Here is a 26,430-nt window from a genome sequence, read left to right as displayed (position 1 = left end):
CCACAATAGCAATATGAACGATAAGATTGCATTGTGCAATAAAAATTGCAATAAAAAAATGTAAGAAAATAAGCCTTATTAAAAAGCGAACACCAAGGTTTATGTTTAGAAATAAATTTATTTATTTATACAAGCAGGGGTATATGTCTAAGAACATCATCGAACTCAGCAGTGTCTTAAAGTAAATATCGGCACTATCCTCATCCAGCTCGCGGTCCTACGGAGTCAACTCCTCAAGATCCGGACCTACATAAAGCCAGTGATGCCATTGCGGATTTTGATCTCACGTGCAATGTAGCAGGCAAAGATTACGCCAAAGAACTGGAAGGTAGGGAAACGTTGTTAAAACGGTTAGATGCATAGTCATTATTTCATAGAAGGTTGTCATTCACCTGGAGCACAGCAATGACCACGCCCGCCGCCCCCAGGCTGACCGCGTGGGCGGAAATGTAGGCGGAGAATCCGTCGAGGCATCCGTCCTTGTGTCGGTTGGGATCGACTTCCTCGGTGGCATTGCAGGTGAATGTGCCCACGGTGCCAACCGGAATGGTGCAGCAGGACATGGGCAGATCCTCGTTGGGGAAGGTAACCACCCAGTCCTTGTAGGTGGTCACGCCACAGCAGTCGAAATCCCCCTGGATGTCGTCCCAGAGTTTGGTGATCGCATTGTGATTGTCAGCGTTGTACTCGCTCAGCGAGCTAGTCAGCGAAGTTTTGATCAAATCGCTGGCATCGTTGCGCAGCACATAGCCACTGATGCCAGCAGCCAGCTCCAGGATGAAGATGATGGCCAGCATGACCGAGAAGCTGAGCACCAGGCAGTAGTTCTCCTTCAGGGCGCCCCAGCAGCCAAAGAAAGAGATCAAGATGATGAACGCTCCGATCACGATCAGGAACGTGGGTATCGAGAAGAACTTTCCGGCCAGGAAGAGCTTGTAGCCCGTGTAGACGGCGCCAACGCCGGCTCCAACGGCAATCAAGATAATGCCAGTGATCTGGATGGATGGTTGCAATGGTCAATATCAACGTCTTTGTTTACGGTCTATGAGCCATTCATCATTTGGATTTGTCATTGTTGATAAATTATACATTTTTCTAAGAAAAGCTAATTTTGTTGTCAAAAGAGATGAGACAATGCTTGCAAGATTTCCAAAAATAATAATTTATAAATTGTATCTTGAAAATTATCTTTCAAAAACTATCTATTTTATAAGAATAATTTAATTCCTTTTTTTTATTCTAGTGTTATAATTTTAGGAGAAAATGCCCTATAGGCAACCTGTAGTTAAAGACCAATAATCGTTAAGTCGGTATAATCTCAAGTGCCCTATGACTGGTGACTCATCCAAAAAAAGGCCAGATCATTTACTTACCAAAAAGATCAAGTTAAATCCGAAGAGCGTGTACTTCACGGCATTGGCGCTGCCCGTTAGAAGCGACATCTTGTTTGTTTTAGTTTATGCGCTGTAAAATATGTAGTATTAGCAATAAGGGTTTTTGGGTTTTTGTACGGGTCGAAAATAAAACGCAGCCGACGCAAATCGCTTCTGAACGTTAAATACACCGCTGTCGAAACTAAGACACCAATGAAGGTTTGACTCCTAATCAACAAAAATCAATATATATATATATATATACTAACTTATCAGTAAATGATATGGCCTATGGCAAAGCTTTTGTCTAAGCCAAATGTGGTCAACTGTTGTATTTTTAATGTGCTGATGTTGCGGAGACCGCCATTTCGGCCAAGATAAACGAACGTTTTGAGTGAGATAAGATACGATAATATTTGATAGAGAAAATTTGAAATTTGAAAAGAGAATATTTAACGGAAAAGCTAAATATAATATCCGTATTTATTGTTTGGTAAATGTCGCCGACTTGTGTCATAGTTCAATGACTCACTTTGGCAACGAAAGAACTGCAAGCACACTAAAATTTATGGATGACACACATATATAAAACTGGCTTGATTATAATCATATTTGCAGATAAGGCAGCCAAGTGTTAGGGATCACTGACTCATCCATATGCCTCAATATCATTAGCAACTTCAACTTCACACATTGTCAAACCTAATTAGGTGGGTTTTCGAAAGTTATGTGTGGAAACGCTGCCAATTAGCTATCCCAATGTTGCATTTGCTCGTATCGGTGGCCCAGTTGAAACATAACGCAGTGGCCCCTGAGTTTTGCGTTATCAGTTTGTTCTGCTTTTTCAATCTAACATACTCACGGCACCGAAAGTGAACAATTTAGTATAACCTGACGGCAGTTGGACAACAACTGAGAGGCTCTTCCATTCACCGAAACGCTCGCAGAGGATTATTATTGCGAGCACCCGTGAGCTTTGCTACCTATCGCGTTGTTGGTTTGCGCGAGTTCGGTGATAAAAGGTAAAATATAGTGGAATACCTTGGGGAAAAGCTGCGAAAAGCTTTTCCCGCAGTTAGCACGGGTCTGCGAAAACAGAACTTCCACGTTGTTTTTTTCGAATTGCATGGGCGTATTAACTTTATATATATTATATATCGTGTTATATATATATTTAGTCTTTTTGTTAAAGTATTGTCTGCGAAGCATATTGCCTGGCCAACATGGACTACGCGTCGTATACGCGATTTATCCCAATGCCAATAAGAATTAAGTAAACCTTCGTATTCAACTGAAAAATGTATTATATTTATTTTCATTCACTTTGCTTGTCGTACACTAAATGCTATCGAAGAATATATATGAGTATCATTTGTTATTCAATATGTTTAGTTTTTAGTTTAATTTTGTGGAGTTGCTGGCATAATTTTAATACTTGAATTTCGAGTGCAATGCCAAAGCGTGTGTTTTCTTCTTTTTTTTCAGTGTGCGTGGGAAATGCAATGAGGAAATGCGAACAGGAACTGGGAACTGGGAACTGGGAACTGGAACATTTTCGAAGTCATTTGCCAGATTAGTAAGTCAGTTAGTTTGGGTGCCGTCAACCGCGCGAGTAATTTGTTTGAAATTTATCGCATTGCCAGAAAATTTCGCAAATTACCAAAAGAAAGTCTCATTGGGTTGGTCGTTCAGGTGTTAGTGCGTATTGCAATTATTACAATTATGGATATAAATCCTCTAATTAGATGCTTTATTTTTAGTAGTTCGTTGCCTCCGCGCCAGAGTTCCCACATCCTATTTCCTATCCTTGCCGTGGCGATCCCGCGGATGCCTGCTACTCGCAATCGTCGAGGAGGCCAGGCTGTGGACATGGTGTGGCTGCTGCTCCCGATGACCATGTCCAGATCCCTGATGCTTGCCGCTGCTGCTGTGCTGGTGCTGATGGTGCTGATGGTGCTGGTGTCCATTCAGTGTGCTTTTACCGTGTCTGTGGAGGAGGAGAATAGCCTGTTAGATCTACGATGACTCCGCTGGCAGTGCATATAATTTTAATGATTTGTCTACTGTTGGGTTTCTTAGGATAGTGTTGCCAAATTGCTACTTCAACTACGTAGTTCCAGTTGCTAGAGAGAAATAGAATAGAGCAAGGCCGTTTGATGTTGTGTTTCGGTTTTTTAAATTCCAATTTCATTGATGATTCTGTTGATTTTTTTCTGCTTTCCAGCAACATGTTCATAGTCAGTTTTTAGAGTTCATTCTACTGATAGAGCGGAGTGTGCGTGGGGTTAGAAATTTAAGTGGTGAGTTCATTAATGCTAGTCAAACATGCAAGATCAATTGGGAAACGAGAACTAATTGGTTAAGTGATGTAATTGTTATATTTTTATAGTGCTACACTGGATAGTAGAGAATTATAGTTTAATGCCCAGTTCCAAACCACTTTCCGTACTTTCCGTACTTCCCGTACTTCCCGCCAAAGCCCAAAGCCCAACATGCAATACTGGTGGTTAGAAAAGTAAACGGAATTTGGAAAATCGCTTACGCTGTGAAAGGTAAAAACAGAACCCAGACAGGCCCTTTTTTCTTTTGTGCTTGTGTGCATTGGCCGAGTTTTTGATTGTGTGTGCGCTCCAAAATAAATAATAATCAAAATTAACAACGAAAGTCTCTCGCACTCGAATATTATTTTTGGGATTTAGTATTAGTATGGGGAACACAGTGGTTGGGTGGTTTTTGGTTTTTGGGTGGTGGTTAGGAAAATGCGGTCGCTTTTTGGCCGGAATATGTTGGCTGTGGCATATCAAACGTAATCGTGCATTTGAAATTATTTGGGTGTGTGACTTGTGTGGTTTTTGTGACGAGATCCTGTCAGCCAAGGATGTGTATTTAATTTATTTGGATTTTTGGTTTCTTGTGGGCTCAGGTCTGTCCCGCGCTGACTATGAACATGTGCAGATGCCGAATGGCTGGTGGGTGGACACACTGCTGCGCACCTGCCGCATTCTCAGCCTTTTCGGCCAGCCCCCCAACCGGCCACGCCCCTCCCGAGCCACCGCCCCTGCCGCCGAGGCACCAAAGAGCTGCGCGTGCTCATTGCTCAGATTGTTTTGGTAGGGACGCAGCTTGTCCGCTTTGCCCAGCTCCTCGCTGGTGGCATACAGCAGGTAGTTGTCATAGACATGGCTAACACTCGAGTTCCTCTTGGCCGGCAAGTAGGGCAGAAAGGCGAAGCTCGAGCTGGTCGATTGGGTGGCCTTCAGAGCGGGTTTCTTGGGCGCCACACTGCGACACCTGAGGGTGGACTGGTTCGAGTAGCTGGGCGGTATCATCTGCAGTTTGGTGCGATACTCGTAGCTGGCGGGCGGCTTCACTGGCACCGGGATTAGGGATCTCTTCCGCTTGCTGCGCGGCGGTGGCTGCGGTGGCTGCGGTGGCTGCGGTGGCTGCGGTGCTTTCGTCACCGGCTCTACCTCATCAATGCTCGCGTAGTCCGCCTCTGTAGCGGGCTCTTCGGCGCTTTCGGCACTACGCTGTTCCGGCGACTCCTCGCTGCTTTCGGTATGGGCTAAATTCGTTACGTATACGTACGTCAGTTCGTGGTGGTGCGTGGGTGGTGCTGTGGTGGTGCTGGCTGATGCAGATGCGGTTGCAGATGCAGATGCGGATGCAGTTGGCTTATGCACTGTGGTTTTCGATGCTTTCGAACTGGCTGTTGTGCTCGTGGTCGACTTTTTGTGTATCGTTGCCGAGTCGTGGCTACCGCGACTCGATCTCGTCTTACTTGGCCGACTGCTCTCCCGGGTTCCCGACGTCGGGTGCTCACTGTGCCTAGAGCGACTGGAGTGACCTGTAGTTGGGAAAATGCAGTATGGTTAGAGTCAGTTCTGGGAAAATTAAATGTGGCTTTAAAGGATTTTTCTATCATATTATATTTCAAGCATCTCAGAGGGCCTCAATAAAAACATGCTGTCATTATAGTCTTTGAGTAAGATTGTTTAAATAGTGCCTTTTTCAATTAATACAAATTACTTTATTTAGTTTAATGTTCAAAATAAGCAGTCTCAGTGTGGGCCTGGCTTAAAATTACATAGTGCTATGTGTGTATGACGGTGGTGTAAAAATAAATCATTAACAATTTAATCAGTTCTAGTTTTTAATAATCTGTTAAATGTAAAAAAAATGTGTTTGTTGCAGGTGCATAATATAATGACAAGCAAAATCGAAACAATCGATCATTGAGATCATTTGATGTATATTTGGTACAAGTGTGTTTTTAATTGTTAATTAATCTGATCGAAACCAAAACTCAACTGGCGAACCTAAAACGTTTGTTCAGCCTCTGCGGCTGTGTGGCACCCATAATGAGTAAGCCCAAAACAAGAAGTTCTGCAAAAGACAGGATCAGGTTAACCGGATTTGATCACTCGGTTGCATCCTCTCTAAAAACCTTGAAGATTTATCTAGATCTTACCCCTGGAGCGCGTGAGTTCGTCGCGGTGCTTCTCTGTGCCTCGAGAGCGTTCCCGATCGCGTTCCGATCGCGTTTCCCGATCCCGATGGCTGCTCTGCCGGGAGCGAGTTTCATCCGCCACCCGGGAGGATCTTATCAGCCGACTGGCAGATGAGTTCTTGGTCTCAGTGGACTGATCCATCTCCCGGCTGTGGCGACTGTGATGGGAGCTTCGCTTGGACTCCAGGGAAGATGTTCCCGCCCCGGTGGCACTGGAACTGCTCCTCGGCTTGCTGCTGTTCCGATGGACCCGAACTTCGATTGGCTCATGGCGCGACTTCTCTCTCTTCGGGGTACGCATGCGCAGACGCTCGGCTCGCTGCTTGGTGGCCACTTGGTCGTCGGAGGACCCGCCGCCGTGGGTCATGGACTCCCGCGAGCTGGAGCGGGACCGGTCACGTGGACAGCACTCGATGGAGGACTGCGATGAGCTGCGAGCCCGCGTCGGCGAGGGAGTCGACTGCCTGGAGTTGCGACGCGCCTCGGAGGCAAAGGTGCCGCGGGCCACGCCCATCGATTGCGGGTACACCTTCACCTTCTCGTCGATGGTCTCCAAGGGCTTGGCGCTGCGCCGCTGCAGGGAACAGGATCTGCGCCGCTGATCCTTGATGGCCGCCTCGTCGGAGAGAGCCTGCTTAAGAAACTAGGTTTAGACCAGCTTTATGTATATTTAGAAATGCTTATAATGGATGGGGCCGACTTGCCTTCAAAGTCTGATCAGCGTTACGGGTCATTTCGCTCAGGATCTGGGCGTCTCTCTGCAGGTCGGTCTTTCGCTCATAGCTGCCCGGCGATCGGGAGCGCTCCGGCGAGTGGGCCGGTGACTTCACCCTGAAGGTGGTGGTCAGTTCGGTGGCTATGTTCTCGTAGCAGTGCTCCTCCTCCTCATCCAGATCATCTTCGTCATCGTCATCGTCATCGTTGGCCGTGTCGTTATGCTGCGGACTACTGTGCCTCAGTAGGTCGGGTCGATCGTTGAGCAGTTGCCACTTGGTCGTGGTCGTGGTGTTTGCCTTCACCTCGTCATTGTGGCTCACTTTGCTGCGACTGGGCAGAGTCCTCCTGGGATTTGTCGTGGTCGTTGTGGAGAGCTTCGTTTGCTGTTGCTGCTGCTGCTTCTGCTGCTGCACTCCAAAGTAGGAGAGTTCGTGTTCCCGCAACTTGCGGGCACCGCGTGCCTCCTTCACAATCTTCAAGGACTCGCTGCCGGACTCATCGGCAGTGTCCACGGTGGACTGCGCTTGGACTTGCGGCTGAATGAAGAGGGTTCTTGGCTTGGCCACTGGTATCAGCTGGCCGATTCGTAGGGTGGGCGGAGTGGCCTTGGGTTTCTCGATTTGTGGAGCATGGAGCGCTATATTCATCACATTCGACTTGGGAAGATCTGGAAAGGTGAAGAAATAAGTAAGGAGCTTTACAATATGTAATCTGGATTGTTTAAGCTAAACGAGCTTAATGGGTATAGACATCTACTTCGCTAGTTCAATTACTCTGGCTCCTAGTTATTTTGGATGCAGAACATGTACTCAAATGCCTCAATGAACTCCTCTAACTCAACCCCCTTTTGTCTGAAGTCCTAGCAGGCGTTACCTGCTCGCTGCAGCATCTGATCCTGTGCCTCGATCTTCCAGATGGTTCGCTTGGCCTTGAGGCGACTCCAGCTGCTGGAGTACTCGCTGCCCTTGAACGACACTGCCGGCTGCTGATCTGGCGAGGAACTGCCCTGGGTGCCCCCACCACTGTCACTGTTGCTGTCACGGAAGTAGCGCTTCACTTCCTCATCGGCACTGTCTTCCTGATCCTGCTCGGCGGCGTCGTAGAGCCTGCGCAACTGGGTCAACTGCTGGCTGACCGGGATCTGGGTGTTTCCCAGTAATTTCAGACGCGGCGGAGCCAACGGAGTTCGGGGCAGGGAGTCATACAGCGTGCTCCCGAACAGATCACTGCTCGTAATGGAGGTGGTGGATATGGTGGAGGGACGACGGGAGGAGGAGGAGTGGGACCCCTCCTCCTGGTAACTGTGCGATCGCAGCATGGGCGTGGGCACCACTATCGTGGGTTGCACCAAGGCGGACTCAATCGAAGCTATGCTCAGGCGACGCATGGCCTCATCGAATTCACTGGCCGATCGCATGGTCCTCATAATCAGCGATGTGGACTTTAAGCCCTCGTCCAGGATGCGCTGATGCTGGCGCAGATCCTCCAGCAACAGCTCCTGGGTACTGGGTCGTCGGTGCTGGCGATATTTCGAGCTGGGATGTTGATGCATTGCGGTGCCTGTGTGGGAAATGTGCGGAAAGTGTCGTTGGTGGATTTGGAAATTCATGGTTTTCTTTTCTTTTGTTTGATTTTTTTAGAGCGTGGTTATCGAGCTGAGCTTAGCGGGTGGTGTTAGATGTAGCATTAGATGTGGTTTAGAAAAGCGGCAGTCAGAGTTCACAACATGCGTTAAATATACAATTCAGAGTACAGAGAGTTCGAGTCAAGTAGAGGAGTCCATGGCTAAAACCCAGATAGACTAGATCACACAACGTAATTCAGTGGACAAGGTACTACAAACTACAGGCATTCCAACTAGCTAATCAAATGTACAACTAGTATACTTGGTTATAATTAAAGCACCAACCTGATTCAGCCCAATCCTCGGAGCCCAGGCTCACATTGATCTTGGTCGAGTAGCCATTGCCAGCTGGAGAGGATTGCTGCTGCTGTTGGCGCTGCTCCACGATGCGAATCCTCTCGGCCACAGACTTGGGACTAATGGGCGAATCACTGGTGATTCCTTTCGGTAAGAAATACACTTTAATACTTCTAATACTTTCATACTGTTATCTGCCATATGCTCACCACTATCCCTTGCCGAAGGACTCTCCCGATCCGCTCTCATGGCTGGAACGCTCCAAAGGACGTCGGCACTCTCAATGTTCTCGCCCAGGTGATAGGGTTTCGGCTTTACCGGCTTGTTCTTCAGGATCCCCCGGATATTAGACAGCTCGTCCGTCTCGTTATCCGTCGTGTCCACGCCACTGGTGGAGGTGTAACTGTTCCGCGACGTGGACTCCATCAGGCTGTATCGTGACTCGTGCACCGGCTTGGCCACCGTGGTCACCGTCACCTGGTTGCTGCTGGAGCTGCTGCTGCTGGAAGTCTGTTGGGAATGGGATATTAGTTGGTATCATTTATTTAGCAATACTTCAAAACTATTCATTTTGCGGAACTCATACTCGTGAGTCAAATGTATTTATAATTTTTTGGGGCTTGGGGCTTTTAGGTAAGTGGAGTACTCACCGGCTGGCTAACCACCTCCGGCGGGTCCATGAGAGTCGCTCGGTAGGCCACGGTGCTGGTGGCTATCGTCTTGCGGCGCTGCGAATCGTCGCCAAAGTGGGTCACCTCGCTGCTCGGAGTGCTGCTGGTGGAGCTCCCCCCTCCGACGGCACTGGCCGACTTAACCAGACTCTGCAGCGGACCACTGGTGGTGGTGGTGGTGCTGTTGGTGGTGGAGCGGCGGCGCCGGCGAAAGTTTTGCGTTGGCGGCGGCTTGCCGTCGGTCTCCACGATATTGACGCGACCCGATTCGGCGGCAAAGTGCACCTCCGTCTTGCAGAACTCCACGCGCTTCTGGGCGCTACCTTTGCTCAGGTGACTGGTGGTGGTGTGGGAGGTGCTGGAAACGGCAGTGCCTCCATTCACATGAACCTGCGAGGTTTTGCGGACATCGCGCCAGGTCTCCTCCACGGCAATCGAATGCCGTTTACTCAGCTCCCCCTCTGCGGGGCTGGATGAGGGGATGATGGGTTTCACGGAGCGGCCAAAGTGCACAATTGTGCCAACGCCATTCTGTTGCAGTGCCGTAGAGGCATTCTTTTCGTTCCTCTCCCGCTCCCTTTCGGTGGGCGACCAGTTGCCCAGCTGCTCACCGGATCTGCCGAGGCCACTGTCCGTGGAGGCGTCCACACGGAAGATGCTCTTGTCCTCCGGCGGCGACATCTTCTCGAAGCCGTACGACTTGCGCCGCAGATGCCACTCACTGGAACTGGTGTCCTTCTGCCGCTGGCGTGACTCCAAGCTGTGGGTGTTGTGGACGGGTCGAAAGGCCGAGGGAGTGGATGGAGTCGGCGGCGTCGGGTCTATCTTCTCCACGCTGATCTCCCGCACCAGCACTGGCTTCTTTTGGTGATAGGCCAGGAAGTCCTCCTTGTAGAGACTCTCGTCCGAGAGCTTCTTCAGCTTGCCGCGTATCTCCTGCAGGGATTCGGCGGTCAGGAAGGTGTTCCTCTTAGCCACCGCGGGCTTGGCCGAGGGAGTATTCAATATGTTGTCCAGAGCGGCCAGATCCACGTGATTGTTCCGCATGGCCGTGTGGAGGCGACGTCCGTTCTCCAGTTCCGCTCGCAGACGGGCCACGCTCACCGAATTGCCCGGCAAATCCAGGGGTCGAGGTCGGGCCGAGGACGCCGGACTCTTGTAGTGATCCTGCGACTGAAAGGAGCGACGCAGCTTGCTGACCCTGCGCCACTCACCCACCGGCTGTTCGGCGGGATCCTCTCGCTCCCAGTCGTTGCTGAGATCATCCGTGGAAATGGAGCGTGACCGCTGGAGCAGCGCGGATCCTATCGAGGGCAATGGAGGGGCGTAGACCGACTGGGACACCTGCTGGCGACGCTGATGGCGAGCGGTGAGTCTGTGCGAGGAGATACAGATACGATTAAGATGGGAATGGGAATGGGATGTGTTACTGGATTCAGGGCCGATCGGCTAATGGACCGAAATCTCTGTGCGCGACTTACCGCAGATCGTCGTCGTCGCCGTCGTCGTCATCGTTATAATGCCGGAAACTTTCCAAATCACGACGCTGCGTTGGCGGGGCAACGGCTACGTCAGCACCAGCAGCTCCACCAGCTCCACCAGCTCCACCAGAACCACCCACGCCGCTTGCGAGCTGGCCATATAAGTCAGCCTGCTTGGCCCAAACCGCTGACGACGCTGGCGATGATGATGATGATGATTCTGGTCCCACAATTGCATGTAGGCTTATTTTGCCCGCACTTCTGTGGGTGTTGCTCGCCGCTTGTGCTGCAGTTGTCAGGTTCGAATTGTTGCTGCTCTGGCTGGAAATGCTCGAGCTGCTTTTCTGTAAATGGCAAGCACAACAACGAGTGGCGAAAAATTAAAAACAAAATCAAACAGATTCGAAATCAGCATATTCCAAGCCAGCACAAAGACGAGCTCAGTGCGACTGGGTATATGGTATATGGCGATCTCGAGTGCGGGTGTCTTTCGTATGGTTATCGGTTTGGATGCCATTGTTGTGGGAATTGCTCTGCTATATAGGAGTGGGTGCAGTGCTTGACAGGAACTGCTCCAGGAAGCTGGGCACTTAAGGCGCGTATAAGCGCCGAATAAGCCGTGGCAAATGAACTTCCGCATTCGAGGCGAATGGCTTGAGTCCTCGAATAAATTAGCAACTAATAATGGAATAGATCAGGCCATAAGTGGCTATAACTCAAAATCCTATAATACAAAGCGTGGTAAGCAGCTTAAGTGACTGGTGCTGCATAAAAAGTTCACAATTATAAAGTATTCTAAAAATAAACATATTTACTGTTTTCTCCATTAAGTTACACATATTTTTGTTCATTTTCTGAGCTAAACAAATTGGGAAACAAAACGAAATTCCCCGAATACGTTTTCGCAGCGAGATTAATGACCAGAACCTCAGGTGACTGTGACTGTGGGCGTTGATCTTGTCTCAAGACACTTTCTCATCATTTTTTGCCGCCCAATAATTAGACACTTTTAACTATGCGAATAGCGATTTCAGAGAGTTGGCGTAGAAATTTCCTTTGTGGTCATGACCCAAATGTCCAGCTGAAGTGCTAAGCAACGCCTAATTGAGCCACGCTATTATAAATATTTCCATTCGATTTCGATTCGCTTGATGAGTCAAATACTCAGCCGTAGCAGACAGCTGGTGGAAAGTCTGGTGAGGTTTCATTTGATATATGAGCTATGGCCAATTGCAGAGAACAAGCTACTTTTACAAGTTTATTTGATGTTCTGGAATGACACAGTCATTTATTTATAACAGAGTTCATTTGGCTTAGACTAATGCTGTTATAGACGCATTACACTTATGGGCGATAGCATTAACTAACGTTTCCAAGAAAATGTTGTGAATTATTTTGCAGCTTTATTACCTTTTTTAAGCACCCCGATAACATCCTAAAGTTGTGAAGTTAACAACCACCTTAGGACTTTCCCGATCCCTGTTCATTACACGTTTTCCTTGAATTTCCCAGAGCCATCATTTTCCCCAAAACACGACAATCGGCCACTGTTAACCACTGGCCATTTTCGGTCATTGCCATGGCCATGGTCAAAAGATTACTCCTGGGTAAAAAACGCGATGGTGGAAAGCAAACATTGGCTCATGCTAATGAGCGAACTAAACAAAGCCAACTACACCGAGAAAACAGGTGAACTTAAGTATTTCCCACATTAAATTGCAACGAATACTAGCTAAAATCTTGAAACTGTTGCTTAAAATTTCACCTATCAATTTATATGATTATTTCAAGAATGTTTTAATCATTATGTGAAGAGTGTTATTTAAAATGAAATTATTATGGCAATAAACGAAATTTGTTAAAAGAAATATTTTTATTAAGTATTAAGTAAGTATATTAAGTATTAAGTATTAAGAACTCGCAATTCATTCCAGTGTGGCAAAGGCGATTGAAACGAGACCCTGACTGTGGACTACTGCATTTGAGCCTGGCTCAAACTTACCATTAGATTGCTTAATTTCAGACTTGGAGCCGTATCGGGTAACAAATTGTGGCAGCCTCTGTGCAGAGGCTCGTCGGCAGCGTCCTCTTTATCGCTCCCCTCGCCATTAATCACAACAAAATCAACATGATCGTCGATTAGCTCCTGGCTCAGTGCGGATGCGGGGGCGGATGTGGCTGCGGATGTGGCTGCGGATGCTGCACAAACAATGCCAGCATCGCTGCCACTGTCGCTAAGCTCGCAGATGTCAACACCCTGGCTGATGGGGGATAGGATAGTGGGCTTTGGAGGTGGATCGTGGCCATTGCTCTGGCTCGTGCGGTGGTGGGTGGTGGATGTGGTGGTGGTGGATGTGGAGGAGGACCACGAGGACGAGCTCTTTTGCACGGTCTGGGTGCGGATCACCTGCATGGCGCCGTTGGCGGTGCGGGCCTTCAGCACCTCCAACTGTTTGCGCTGCGTGTGCTGTGTGCCATTCGGCTGTGAGATGTTTTGGGAGTCGGATATCTGGGGAGAGAGCGGAGAGAGACGGGGCTTCAGTGGTGGCAGGATAATGTTGGATGTTGGATGCTTCAGGGGGATTTATCATGCTGTTAATACAAACATAGTGTAGCATTACGGTTTTAGTAAGGATTTTCTAGAATTTAGTTGGTGTGTGCTTAGTAATTCTGTTTTAAACGTATGCCATTGTATCGTATCCAATTTTAGATAGACTTTTAGAGATGCCTGGCTATATCGATTTCTTATAATATTATACTTTATAATAGCATAATAGCATATTCCATATTCTGTTTTAAACGTATTCCATTGCACTCATAATTTTAGATAGACTGCAACTTCCACACTGCCTGATCTGATTAATACATCAAGAGATGATGTAGCCTGGCTATATCGATTTCTTACCGATAATAGCATTTAAATGGGTGCACAGTAAGATAAACAAAACATTAAACAGGCGATCGCGATGTGATTGTCCACACTCCATCGCGGGTGTGGGTGTGTCCCATGCGAGGCGTAAAAGTGCTTTGTCGCATGGCATTCGGCTGTTGGCAACGGGGCGTATGAAAGTTGCCAGACGAAACACTTGACCGTCAGCCACTCCGGTCCCCTCGCTCCGAGTGGCCCCTCCAAAATGGCTAGATGCCTCTTATCTCGACAGCTGGGCGTGCTCAGCTCAGTTCCCCCGCCTGGCACACGTGACCAAACGCCAGCCACAAATCAAAAGACTCTGGAGAGCAACTGCAATTGCAGCGCAAACAAAACAGCAACTGCACCCTTTTGTGTGGGTGCACTCAAAAAAAGGGGTTTAAAAACAAATGTTTCCTTGAACGATTAACTTTTCAGAAATAGTCCACTTTCCTGCTAAAAGACCAAAACCAATGACAAATATTTTAAAAATACAGCTTGATGAAGCTGCAAGATAAATTACTTTACAGTAAGTAACTGTATGATGCTCTGGAATGACAGTGTCATTTATTTATAACAGAGTTTATTTGGCTAAGACTAATTCGAACTAATAAGAAAATATTCGTCAATTATACATTTTCCTTTGTGCATAGACCAGAACAATTAGCAGATCCGTTCATTGGATCGTGCCATGACACACCATCGAAGGTAAGCAACAGAAAAAGAAATACAAAACACACTCGAATCGAACTGGCCAAAAGATCGATTGTGGCAATCGAATGCATTGATGATTTATGGTGCTAAAATGCATAATGTGCGCCAAATGAAAACTTTAACCCGCCGGTTGTCCAGTTCGCGACGTATTCGTGTCAATGACCAAAATGCAGCCGCACATTTGACTATGAGTCAAAGTGCAGCATTGTTTATATAGAATATAAAAATTTGAATGTTCACCGGGCGGGTCGAAACAAAGAAAATTGCATATTGTATGCAAGTTGTAGGTTGAGTCACCTCACTGTTCTGGCTTCTCACTTGAAGTCTTGTCTTTTTTGTGCTGTAACTCATAACTCGGCGAATGGCGAATTTCATTTCTGTGGTTATACTCTTGGTAATTAGCTTCATTAGATGGGAATTTTTACGGGTCGCTGAACAAAGAACGGAACATAAATAAGGAATACGCCAATTCTGTGAAGTTTTAAGGCTTTATATTTTATGATTGCACGTTGTACGAGTTCAGGGCTATCCCTTTCAAAGTTCTCCAACTGGCGGTTTCACCTATTCAGTACAGTTCAGTGTGCTTCGATTTCCGCCCGGCTAGTGATTTTAATTCGGCACTCAGGTCTGCAAGCTTCCCACTGACCCGAGGGCAAACGGACAATGCATAATAATTTCAGCGGCTCCCTAAAGTCACACTCATCCTTGGGATTTGGACTGAAAAAAGCTGAACTGAAAAGAGTGCAGAATAGCGTGGCAGACATAAATTATAAGCCCAGTTTGGCACCCGCGGCCATGCACGTTCTGCCGGAGTTTCTCACGATGGTCAGAAGGGGACTCTTGGCGATCTGGGACCGCTTTTCCTTAATGCCTCGCAATTTCCTACGGAGTGAACGCCGCAATATGTGTATGCCTGTCTATCTATCGATGACCTCTTTTCGCTGGCTCGCTGATTTTCCAGCTGGCTGCGCCGATTTTGTTTAGGCCAGCATGTGTAGGCTGGTTGCCTGGTTGGCTGGTTGGCTGGTCTTGATCTTGGCCAGGCTAATTAAGCTGTTCGGTACCAATCTGCATGGCCCAGGGGGTGGCTCAATCACGGCAACAGCTGGCGAGCAATGAAAGCCAACTGTAAATGAATTATTCCGGCCTGGCCAAAATCAGCCAGCCAGCGATCAGTGTCATGATCTTGTACAGCCTCCAACGACCAGCTGATGATGTACACCCAGCCAAAAAAAAGGAAACCACATAATTGAAAGCGCTGGATCCAAAACCGCTCCGAACTGAACCGAACCGAACCGAACCGAAGCGAAGCGCAAAGTCAAGTTGAAGGTTCAATGAAATGCAGAGACTTGCCACGACTTCCACGGAGCCCAGCACTCGCATATATTATATGCCAGCCAAAGTCGTGATGATGTAGAGGAAGACTTGGCTATCGGCTCTACACTGATAAAAATCGCTTGAAAATATTGCCACTATTTCCACATTCGAAAGGCAATTAACAATTAGCAATTAACAAGTTATAAATATATAAATGAAACATCAACCAAAATTCGTACCATTTGAACAATCACATTTAAAGATCCAAATATTTTGTTCAGTTCATGGATGTGCCGAAATATTTTGCTGCCTGCGCTTGAAACGAATTTAATGATGCTGCACCATCATCATCATCATGGTCCCAGTCGCAGTCGTCTGCCTGGTCGTGTTCGTCTGTCTGTGGCCATAAGATTGACTGTCTATCTCCCGACTCCGACTTCTGCCGTGTGACTCTGTGACTCTGCCGCTGCCGCTGCCGCTGCCTCCGCCTCTTCCATGTACGTCCGTGTCGTCCATGTGGCATACAGTCCACACAGTCCGGCCCATGTCCATATGTCCTCCAGTTCGTGGCATGCATGTCGCCTTTCCTACCTTTCCTACCTTTTCTGGCTGCCAGTTCGCACAGATCGTCGGCATAGACATGCCAAACCATTCACTCTTTTTATTTTTAGCTGGCACTGACTTTGGTACTTTGCAGCAGAGCACTGCACAGTGGGATTCGGCCTCTTGGCACTAGATAATGGCAAAAGGAAAGTAGGGTCTTCGATTCATAAATGGTTAATTCTTCATATACCTATACGGTTTCATGTCATGTGCATTTAAACAGAGCTTTCATTTTCCTTGGCAACATTTTATTTCAGTTCAAAACCATGCCTGGTCCAATTTTGACAAATTCATGCAAAATACTTGTAAAAGTAGTCTTTCTATGATTCAGGCATATGTAACTGAGCATTTAGTCAAGGTCGTGCTAAATGACTCATATGAACTATGTTTCTGAGAACTATGTTTCACCACAGTGCACTGTGAAGTATTTTCTGTCCTGGTTTGTGCCATTTTGTGAACCGCATGCCTTACGACCTGTGGTTTAAGCCATAATAATATGCATTTGTGAATGCATTATTTCTGTCACGATCTCGTTGGCTTTATATCTCTATATATGCTCGAGCTTTTGAGTGCAGTCTATCATAATCATAAGAGTGCCTATCTTTGCGTCATTGACTCCCCTGCCACCTGCACCTCAAACTCACTTCTGTCTCGGTGTGGAGTTCATTAGCGGCAGAGGAAACACTTAATTGCGGCAAGACACGTCAGTTGACATCCTCAATTAGTTGCAAGTAATTTACGTGTGTCGGCCAAATGGCTTGAAGAGCACTCGGGTAGAAAGACAAATGAAATGCTGGTAGTTGACCACAGGTAAGTCCCGTGAGCGGCCGGTTGCATCTTCTCCGCGGGCAGCATCTCTGGATTTTATTTATGTTTTCTTTTTTTCTTTTCTTGTTAGACTTGTGGCAACCCAGTGACCCACAAAGGCGGCGGCATTGCCAGCGGCCCGGTACCGTTAGGCGGCAACATTGTGGCAACATGGCCAGCAACTGAAACCCCAACTGCGAGCCAACTGCAACTGCTAGCAAATAATTCAAACTCTGCTGCGCTTGCATGCTGCACACCAAAAAGAATCTTGCAAAATGTAAATTTCTGTCTTGCCTTGCCTTGCTTTTCCTTCTTCACAAGCCGCCAACCATAATGCTAATGAAGAAGTTGTCAGGAGATCCCTGATCCGTCCATCTGGCTGCCTAACGGTGTCTGGGTGCGTCTGCATGGAGATCTGCTCTGGTCTAGACCGTGGCAATTCGATATTGGATAATGGCTATTGCCAAATTGATTTCCCTGCGATCCGTGGCGGCAATCGCTGCCTTTGACTTTGTCTTTGTCGGCAAAAGCGCTTCGAATGAACAGCGGGACATCGGTGATATAAATCCCGGACTTGGCCATCAAAAAGCGCCGAGTCGAGCTCTTTAAACTGAAACTAATGCGGGCTAGGACCAGCGATGGCCAGCTTCTAGCTCTGCATTTCTGTTTAGAAATGTGACTTAGACTGAAATAAATATTTAAAATAATTCCGCTACTAAAAAGACTACAAATATCTATTGATATTTTGTTCAAAAAGTAGGAAGTAGTTAGATTTGTGAATATATAACTTCCTTATAACATATTGAAAAATATTTGTATATTTTTAAAAACTTGAGTGAGCCCTACAATTCTTCTCGGGTTTTCATTACATTTTATAGCATAAATTGTATTCAAGCGAAAGGAGGATACATTTTCCCATCACTGGCAAGGACTTGGTGTCTTCTTTCGACTGATCGTTTCCAATTGATTGTATTGATCGCTTCCACAGCCATTCCCCCACTCTATTACCCTTTCATCTTTTGGCCAGGCTCACAGCATCGTCAGTCGCAGTGGCAACAAAGTTCAATCGCGATAAGATACAAAGTCAGCGGAATGAAACAACTTTCCGAGGTATTTTTCTTCGGGTCTCGGTGTTTCTCCACGGAATACCCTGCAGCCATAAAGTATGGCTCAAAAGGGCATATCAACACTGATCGGGTGAATGTAACAGTTGCCAAATTGAGTGATTGTGGGGCCATTAAATGATCTCGAATTTGGCTGCAGGAAGAATGCATTTAAAATGTCAACTTTGAACTGAACCGCGTTCGATCGATCGTTACTACGGAAATAAAGCTTCAATTTCTTCAATTATGTATGGTCTTCAATTTTTGGGCGCTGCTCCCAAATATGAGTAGAGATAAATATTCTAATAGCCTAAAATGTCAGAGAAATTTCTCGGATAGCTGGGCAAACCTAAGGTCAGCAGTCTTCAGATATTTCGCCATGATCTCACCATTGGGGCAATAGGATATTCTATTGTTTCGTAAGCCGATCAGCATTCAGTTAGAGCAAAAAATCACTTAATTATTTGGATCAATCTCTTCAGTTCGAGTGCGGCCATACCAAAGCCATGATGTCATTGCATTTGATGGACGTTCCCGGGCAGACCAAAGCGAATAGCTCGCAGTTGGCTAGAGTATCTTAAAGTCCAGATCTCGTTAAGTATGTTGGGCTATTTCAGTTTGACCGGACCACGAGCACAGCCACGAACTAAGATCCCAGATTCTATTTTGATTTGGTTCTGGGCCGAGCTATCGAGGCGCGAACTCCATCCAACTTGGCCCCACACACACTGCCACTACATGACTAGATGGCCACATGGCCAGATGATGATGATGGGCCAGGTTGATGACGGCTGCCAGTGGATGAAATAGCATAAAATTAACGATAGGCCCCGAAGTGCTGATGTGCCATCCAGCCAAAGGCATTTATAATTAACCGACAAATTCTAGAGCAATCAATGCTGAAGCGTAGCCGAAAGACAAGTGAAATCTGAAATCTGCAGAAGAATAGCGCGAATTAATTAAGTGCGGACGTACCGAAAACACCAGAAGTGTTTCGCCTCTTGCTGAAAAACTCTCCGATGCGAAATCGAATCGTAAGTGGCACAGCGTGTGCAACTGCGTTAAAGCTCTTTAATTTTCTTTCCTTTCTATAATTGTATTTTACTTCTCCTATTCAGCAGCAATCGGAACTCGCATCCAACTTATCAGAGCCATGCGTGTGACCTGTTAATTATGGTTGAGTAAAAACGGTCAACGAATCTTCGTCCAAGTCCAAGTCGATGTCTGTGGTTTAGTAGACACTTGGGTAAAAGCCGTCTGACACGCAAAACAGTCTCAACTGGCTTATCGAAATTGCGGTAGTCAGTAACGACCATCGAGCAGCTGACGAGTTTTCAAGCGATTAACTATGCTATGCGTAGTTAGCGTTACGTTCTTGCCGAATTATTGAAAGCCAGATGCTTGAGTTTTCATCTGGAGAATTTGTGTTGAATTTAATTGCGCTTACATTTCTCAAGAGCTAAGCAATCTACTCATCATATGTTACTCACATTAAACAACAAAGTTGCTTTTAACTACTTCGCTTATTTTCGTTTTGAATGTGTACCTTATGCACCTTAATCGATCAACTTCTGTTTCTGGTTGCAAACTCACGGTTCCAAGCTTTGGGTATTCAACTAAATAAACTATTAACTGATTAAAATCGAACAGCAAGGAAACCGAAACTAGCAATCAAGCCGCAATTGCCGCAGACTCTGCTAAATTAGTGAACGCCTTCCCATTTAGAGAGTCTGGACCTTTCAATTTCATTTAAAATACGATGGACAAACAGAGAGCCCAGCAATTAGGTCTAGACCCGAGGGGAGCTGTGCAGACTAGAGCTAGCAGCCTCATGGACTGGAGCCACTGGTTCCATCAATCAGAGCCAAAAGTAATCGCATTGTGGTCGGGGCCATATTTCAGGGATGAGTGCTTAGCTCGTGAGTGGTAGAAGTGCTACTGGTTTTTACTAAAACCCAGAAAGTCATTTTTTAGGGCTTATTTCAAGAAGCTGAAAATTGGTGAAGTGTGGAACAAAAAAATATATTTTACTCCACCTAATATATAGAGTTATAGGAAAATTCTTCAATTTAGGTTTTAGGGTTTCTTGAGACCTATATGGGCCACAGATTGCGTATATTCCCGGAAACAAGCCCACTGATGGGCAACTCCGGATCACGCTGCCACCTTTAGTAGACACCTCCGTGGACACTCACCTTGCCGTAGCTGTTCAGCGGTCCGTTTATCCAGCGGTCTGCCTCCAAGCGTCCGCTGAAAAGGGCTCCGGTATGGGGATCGATGCGTTGCCATTCACGCACCTCCCTCTGGAAGGGGGACCTGGAGCCCCCCGCTCCACCGATCACCGTCGTCGGCTGCAGATGATGATGATGAAGCTGATGCTGATGATGATGATGATGGCTCTGACTGTGATTGTTTGTTGTGGCCACTTCCATGTCGAGAAGATGGAGCTGGGGCTACTGTGGTGCGCTTTTAATTTGCACGCTCGATGCGCTCGAGCTGCCTTTTCCGCTTTATATTTTTCTCTTGCTGCTTTGCTGGCTGCTCCTCGGGAAACGGGAGGCTGCACTTGGCCAGTGCTTTGTGGTCGTCTTCTTCTGCTTTCTGCTGCTCGCCTATTTCAAATTATTATTTATTGTTATTATGCTACCGTCTAGCTGTTCGTGGCCGCTTCTCAGGCCTCATTCGCGTTCGCGCTCCGTTCCGTTTTGGCTAAATTAATGGCAACTTTAATTCATTATCATAATAATAATTTTCTAGCTATTCTAGCCCTGCTACTGTGTGCACGTGGCTGCTGCCACCTCCTCTCATACCACAACACCTATAATAATTTCCTCGGCTTTTCTTTTTGCACGCTTTGCTAACTATTTGCTTTGTGGCTTTCACGGTCTAATTTGAGACCCCTCTGTGTGCCTTTGGTGTTTTGTGTGTGCTGAAATGACAAGAACAAAGTAAACAGAATTTTCGTTAGTTAATTATGTTGCAAAGTGTGGATATATAGGGTATATGGTATACATGTATATGTGTCTTTTGCTGATCTCTAGCGGAAGTAAAAGTGCTTTAACCCGCCGTCGTGCAGATTTCTAATTAAATTTGCGGCCAACGTCCAGCGGATATGAGACGAGTCTATAGACAGTGCTATACTCATTGAGACTGATAGCCGCCAGCGGCAGAGGCTTGGATTCTTTTGAATCCCCTCTCCCGCTGTCAGCGGATGTCACAGTCTATTTCCGCCTCAGAGACCCCTCAGTTAATCGCGGACATGTGTGTCCACTTGTTGTTTCTCTTTTTAATTCAATTTATTCTGCTGTTTCATTATTATTTCAGGTAGTCGGGCGATAAGTCCGCATCCCCAATGCGTGGCTATTTTTTTGGTGTTGTCGTCATATGTCAGACACATCATTTGTAATTGTCAAAGTTATGCAAGAACTTCATTTATTTTGGGGCACAGTGGTTGGTCATCAAGGTAAGGTTAAGGTTACCAAAAGTTATTGGGATAAGCTAATGATTTCAGTTCGGTAGATATATGACAAAATTAATGGAGTTTTGGTCACGTAATTCGATTTACTAAATACAGACATATATGCGTTTGGAAAATTTTTAAAATTGGGAAATCAAGTTCGTTGCCTAAGTCTTTCGTTATGTGAAAAATTTGTTCCATATTTCTAAAATGAATGCTACCTTGAATTTATTTTATTTTTTAATAATAATATTACCAGTTACTTATTGACAATAAGTACATTTTTCATTCTTAAAAAACCATCATCACCCCACTGTTTCCCCCCATTAGGACTGTCCAAATAAGTGCCGGTCGACATTAACACTGAAATACGTGTGTTTTATAGCTCTGGCAACATTAAACAAAAAATAAAACGAAGAAAAAAGTCTCATTTGGCCCAATCCACATCCCGAAGACCCAAGTGGAAAGAAAACCAGCGGATGCAATTGGGCGGACAGCACCCTCCTCCTCCGCCAAAAACACCCACGAAAGGGGAGAGAAAACCAATTTTCCAAATATTTTATGCAGCTCTGGCCGACCGCTAAATAGTAACTGTTACTAAATTTTCCACAGCTCGACTCGCTTGCTGGCTGTTGGCTTTCGTTAGTCGAGCTGCTCAGCCATTAACTTCCTCATATGCCCAAAGAGTGGAAACCCGTTTTCCCCGTTGAACTTGCACTCGTTTTGGTTTTTGGATTTGGTTTCTGTTTTGGCGAGTGCGTCGCTGAATCTTTTAGCACTTTGGCTAGAAATAAAAGCTGCTCGAAACTGTGGCCGCGCACTCTTTTTGCGATTTTTTTCTTCGGCACGCAGACTTACTCCACATTCACAAATTGGATTCGTATTTCGGACACGTTTTGCCGGTTTTCATTGGTGACTCTGTGTTTATGCATCCCAGTGTGTGCGCCCTAGTTGATTGTGTTAATTAAAATTTAATTAGGCGTAATTTAGTGTAATTAAGCGTTGGCATAAATTTAATGACATGAAACTGGGCACTGGGGCGTAAGCATGGCCAATTTATTAGTGTTATCATATTTACATTTTTGATTTAAGGTTTTTGGCGCCTTACATACCCAAACGTATTAAATGAGATGATCAAGTTCGTTGCCTATGTCTTTCGTTGCGCTTAAACGCTTTTTTCCCAGTTTTTTTTTTTAGTGAGATGCTGGTAGTTGCATTCTAGCTATTGGAAGAAATAACCACAAAAATACAATTTTCAACTTGAGTTGTTCACGTCCACTTGACGACTTTGGGCACAATACCAGCATTGATGTGACGATGAAGGTCAGCGTAATTATTTCTATTATATATTTTACAGTTTGACTGTCACCCAACCGCAGTAAGGAAATACTGAAAATGCTATGGCCGCTCACAACGGTTATTTCCGTTGCAATACTTGGCCAAAACGAAAGTCATTTTGCTTGAGGTTTCTGCGGTTGATTTTGTATTGGGTTCCAGTTATTTCAATATCAATTTGATGCGTAATTCGCCAGAAATTCGTTCGATTTGTTGTTGTTTTTTCATGGGTTAGGTGTCCCTATGTAGGTTAATCCCTCATTTTTGGCTTTGCATTACATTTTTTCGCCACCCACTCGAAATTTATTTAAAAATAGTTTGAAATGAGTGGGCTGAGACAAAAACAATACGTTTATGTTTATTAATAAACACAAAAACACGAGCAGTGTAAAAACAGACAGCAGTGATATGAGGGTGTTTAATTGGCATTGAAAGTGCGTGACAGGGAAAATATTGGTGTTACAAAATTTAAGCGAGAAACTGGAATTGTAATTCACACTTTTCTGTATTTGCAACGCGTGCGCAGTCCACGAAAATCGTGCAACAATTGACCGATATGCAAATCGTTCTTTTTCTTTTAGACAGCTGAAAATTTGCATAATTGGCTCGCATTCGCGTGTTTTTCGTGTGTTCTAATTTGAATTTGATTTGTGCGACACAAAAACAGAAGCAGCACGCTCCACAAGACTTGGACAACAAGTGTGAACAGAAAAGTTGGCACAACAATAAATTGTCAGTTTTATTTTTACAAAGGCTGTCTTGCAAAGCAACTAAAACAGCTGCAGAGTAAATTTTGCAATTCCTACTTCGCATTAATTTAGTTCAAGAAAACTATTATAAATATGTTAAACGTGAAATTCTTCACTGTCAGTTATTTAATCTGATCAATCATTTCAAGTTCTCGCTGTCTTTTTTTCAATTAATTGTTTCCCTTGTTCTGATTTTGGCATACGCAAGTTTGCCAAAATCTCACCCGCTTATTATTATTTATTTCTTATTTATCTCTTTTGCCTTTCAACAGTAATCTTTAACCTTATGATTTGTGTGTCTCAATCAATTCTTAACGTTTGGCTTCATTTTTTAAGAAAGGCAGTTTTTTGCGTTGCCACAATTCAATTATCAGAATAAAAAACCTTTTTGATCGCCGCCACAATTGAACAGCAACGCCTCTATGTGTCTATTGATATATCTAACCATAAATATGAATACCTATCTACATATGAAAAAAACCACAATTGAGGCAAGCTTCCGTCTTTTATTGCCTGGGCTGGGTTTTTAATACACTACGACTGAATGGTTTTTGTGAGGCTTGGAAAATAATTTATATTTAATATTTTTTTCAGATTTGCTTACTCGAAACTGAACTTGGACAGGGGCAGACTTCGTTTAGCCGTCATTATTAGTCACACGCAAAATAATCTTCGAGTCTTTGTTTGACTTCCGTATGAGACATGCGCTGCTACAGACAAATGCGCAAATCGGTTAATTATATAGACGGTGGAATATTGTAACGATGCCCGCCAATTAGCAGCACTCGCACTGGATTTAACCGTGAAAGGTATCAGAGTGTTCTCTCATTTTTATTTAATTAGGCAAATGAGATGTAAGCGTGTTGACATTTGCGAAAACTACATACCTATGATTTGCAGTTTGTGGTTCAAGTAAATGGTTCCTTCGAGCATTTCACTCGTATTACACAATTACATAACTTGGGCCCGACAGAGTGCCAAAAGCAGAGACAGGTTCCAGCCCCTAAGCCATTCACACTCTGCCCACGAAACAGGTAATTGTGGTCGTTGTTTTTGCTGCCGTGTCTCAAATGTACAGACATATCATAGATATAAGTATAATGATATATCTACTTGTTCCGTCCAATGAAAATTGTAATTTTATGATTTCCTGCTGACGCCCACAAGCAGTCCGTGCGATCAATTTTCCGCTACCTGCACCTCAGGCACAGCACACAAGTCAGTGCGTATGCGTAATATGCAAACGATGCGTATGCGTAATGTGCAATTTTATATCCAACTTGTGTAACAACTCTCTGTTGAAGCAAAAGCTGAAAGCTAATTTTCGAAAGTTTTCAACCATCTTCAGTATTTATGATGCTCTATAAAGTTGGAAAATTATGCATATTTTTGGTGTTAACCCATCTCATAGTTGGCTTTAACACTTGCACTTGCCTTTGGCTTGAAACCAAATATTAGAGTTTCAAATTAGCAAGCAAAGACTGAATCAACAGTAAGCTTAAAACAACGCTATGTCTGCGTAAACAATCAAAAGTGTTTACATTGAGAAATTCAGTCATGAAAATATGAATGAAATAGTAAGTAGTTATTAAAACTTAAAAGTTTTTGTCAACTTTGAATCAGTCATTACTTATTTTTGACTTACATTCAAACATTTGGTGAGTCACTGAGCAGACACTAGTACATTCAAGTTAACAATAACATATTACAGAGCTGCCTTGGCGAACTAAAGTTAAGTTCGTCACATAAATACCATTCAGCGGGGCAAACAAATTGAGTTGCATGCCGCGGCGCCTGCAATTGTCAGGCAACATTTACAACAAACCGCCCTCACAGCGGCTTACACCGAAAGTGAAACAGGCCAATAAATAAAGCCAACATCCAGCGTTTATCGGAGTTAAGCGATCAGGCCGCAAAATGTGAGTATGCGGCCCAGCTTCGCCCTTCTTTTTTTCGGGCTCCCACATGCATTTCGGACGCCAATGTGACAAAATAAATGAGCCGTTTGGCAATGCGAACAGACAGAGCGAAAAGAAAAAGCGAATCAAAATCAGGAACTGCATATTGAATGAAGCGTAACGAGTGAAAAACGAAAAGGGGTTACCGCACATGGCCTGGATGATGGGATGGGGTTTTCGGTGGAAAGGGTCGCTGCAGGGCCCAAACTTAATTGCAAGTGACGCCTACTAGGGAACCGAGCCGAACTGAAGCAGCTGGGTGGCCCACAAACTCCTTGACTTGCGGCTCACATTTTGACCGGGTCGGTTAAGTGAAATATGAGCTGTAAGCATATATTTTTGCGAATTTTTCATGGTTTCCTTTTTGCCAGCCGCCGAAACATAATTTCATCATTGTTGAACACTTTTACTTTTTGGACAACGCGCAACGCGGTCAGTAAGAAATTATAATTTACATAATAATTTGGCGCTATTTGCTGATTGATTTGCGCCGCTTGTCGCTCATTTCTTGTCGCCAGCTAATCTCTAGCCTTGAACACCTCGAACATGCGGTGTGCGCGCATTTGTCGCCCCAGTCTTATGTTTGGCTTTAATTGGTTTCGATTTTGGCAGGAGAAGGTAGAGAAAAACATGCAAAATTTTGCCATAGATACCGAAAGAAAGCAACAAAACAGAAATAGTGTCTAAATTTGCATATAAAGTTGGGGATGCCATGATAAATGACATGGGCGGTGTGCGAATTTTGCTTGCAGATTAAGATAGATTAGGCTTTCATTTGCATAAATGGAGTTAAGTTAGGTGAAAGA

The 26,430-nt window shown here is 45.3% G+C and overlaps 2 protein-coding genes across 17 annotated transcripts in view; both read right to left on the bottom strand.

Moving 5' to 3' along the window:
- Nucleotides 1–98: 98 nt before the first annotated feature.
- On the bottom strand, nucleotides 99–2,387 carry LOC6542328 (CD63 antigen). 2 transcript variants are annotated; one of them, XM_026979373.1, is made up of 4 exons: nucleotides 2,232–2,387; nucleotides 1,374–1,464; nucleotides 393–995; nucleotides 99–321 (listed from the first exon to the last, which is right to left on the bottom strand). In XM_026979373.1, exons 2-4 carry the CDS (start codon nucleotides 1,440–1,442, stop codon nucleotides 247–249), a joined length of 747 nt encoding a protein of 248 aa, XP_026835174.1. In that variant the 5' UTR covers nucleotides 1,443–1,464; nucleotides 2,232–2,387; the 3' UTR covers nucleotides 99–246. The 2 variants fall into 2 exon arrangements, with proteins under 2 accessions (XP_026835174.1, XP_015015412.1); XM_015159926.2 differs by having other exon boundaries at nucleotides 2,236–2,386.
- A 276-nt stretch (nucleotides 2,388–2,663) lies between these two features.
- Nucleotides 2,664–26,430, bottom strand: part of LOC6542747 (serine-rich adhesin for platelets) — a 35,498-nt gene continuing 11,731 nt past the window's right edge. For 3 of the 15 annotated variants that reach the window (XM_001969211.3, XM_026978450.1, XM_026978453.1), the window contains exons 2-12: nucleotides 20,321–20,834; nucleotides 12,676–13,182; nucleotides 10,674–11,017; nucleotides 9,172–10,567; nucleotides 8,731–9,031; nucleotides 8,510–8,665; nucleotides 7,474–8,160; nucleotides 6,588–7,267; nucleotides 5,845–6,514; nucleotides 3,916–5,220; nucleotides 3,303–3,360 (exon numbers count right to left, since the gene is read on the bottom strand). In XM_001969211.3, the coding sequence (XP_001969247.2) occupies nucleotides 4,313–5,220; nucleotides 5,845–6,514; nucleotides 6,588–7,267; nucleotides 7,474–8,160; nucleotides 8,510–8,665; nucleotides 8,731–9,031; nucleotides 9,172–10,567; nucleotides 10,674–11,017; nucleotides 12,676–13,182; nucleotides 20,321–20,557 (5,886 nt within the window). In that variant the 5' untranslated portion in view covers nucleotides 20,558–20,834 and the 3' untranslated portion in view covers nucleotides 3,303–3,360; nucleotides 3,916–4,312. Of the gene's footprint in view, nucleotides 3,361–3,915; nucleotides 5,221–5,844; nucleotides 6,515–6,587; nucleotides 7,268–7,473; nucleotides 8,161–8,509; nucleotides 8,666–8,730; nucleotides 9,032–9,171; nucleotides 10,568–10,673; nucleotides 11,018–12,675; nucleotides 13,183–20,320; nucleotides 21,055–26,430 lie in introns of all 15 variants that reach the window. The other 12 variants (XM_026978451.1, XM_026978452.1, XM_026978454.1 and 9 more) reach the window with 8 other exon arrangements.

Source organism: Drosophila erecta, unplaced genomic scaffold (assembly GCF_003286155.1).
Source record: "Drosophila erecta strain 14021-0224.00,06,07 unplaced genomic scaffold, DereRS2 tig00000055-arrow-pilon, whole genome shotgun sequence".
Classification (NCBI taxonomy): Eukaryota; Metazoa; Arthropoda; class Insecta; order Diptera; family Drosophilidae; genus Drosophila; species Drosophila erecta.
Note: the sequence above shows the minus strand (reverse complement) of the source record. Positions and strands in the feature narration are given on the sequence as shown.

Coding starts and splice junctions, on each gene's coding strand:
- LOC6542328 (XM_026979373.1), bottom strand. CDS start 1,442: ATGTCGCTTCTAACGGGCAGCGCCAATGCCGTGAAGTACACGCTCTTC. Junction 996..1,373: donor GATTTAACTTGATCTTTTTG/GTAAGTAAATGA, acceptor CCATCCATCCAG/ATCACTGGCATTATCTTGAT. Junction 322..392: donor TGGTCATTGCTGTGCTCCAG/GTGAATGACAAC, acceptor CCTACCTTCCAG/TTCTTTGGCGTAATCTTTGC.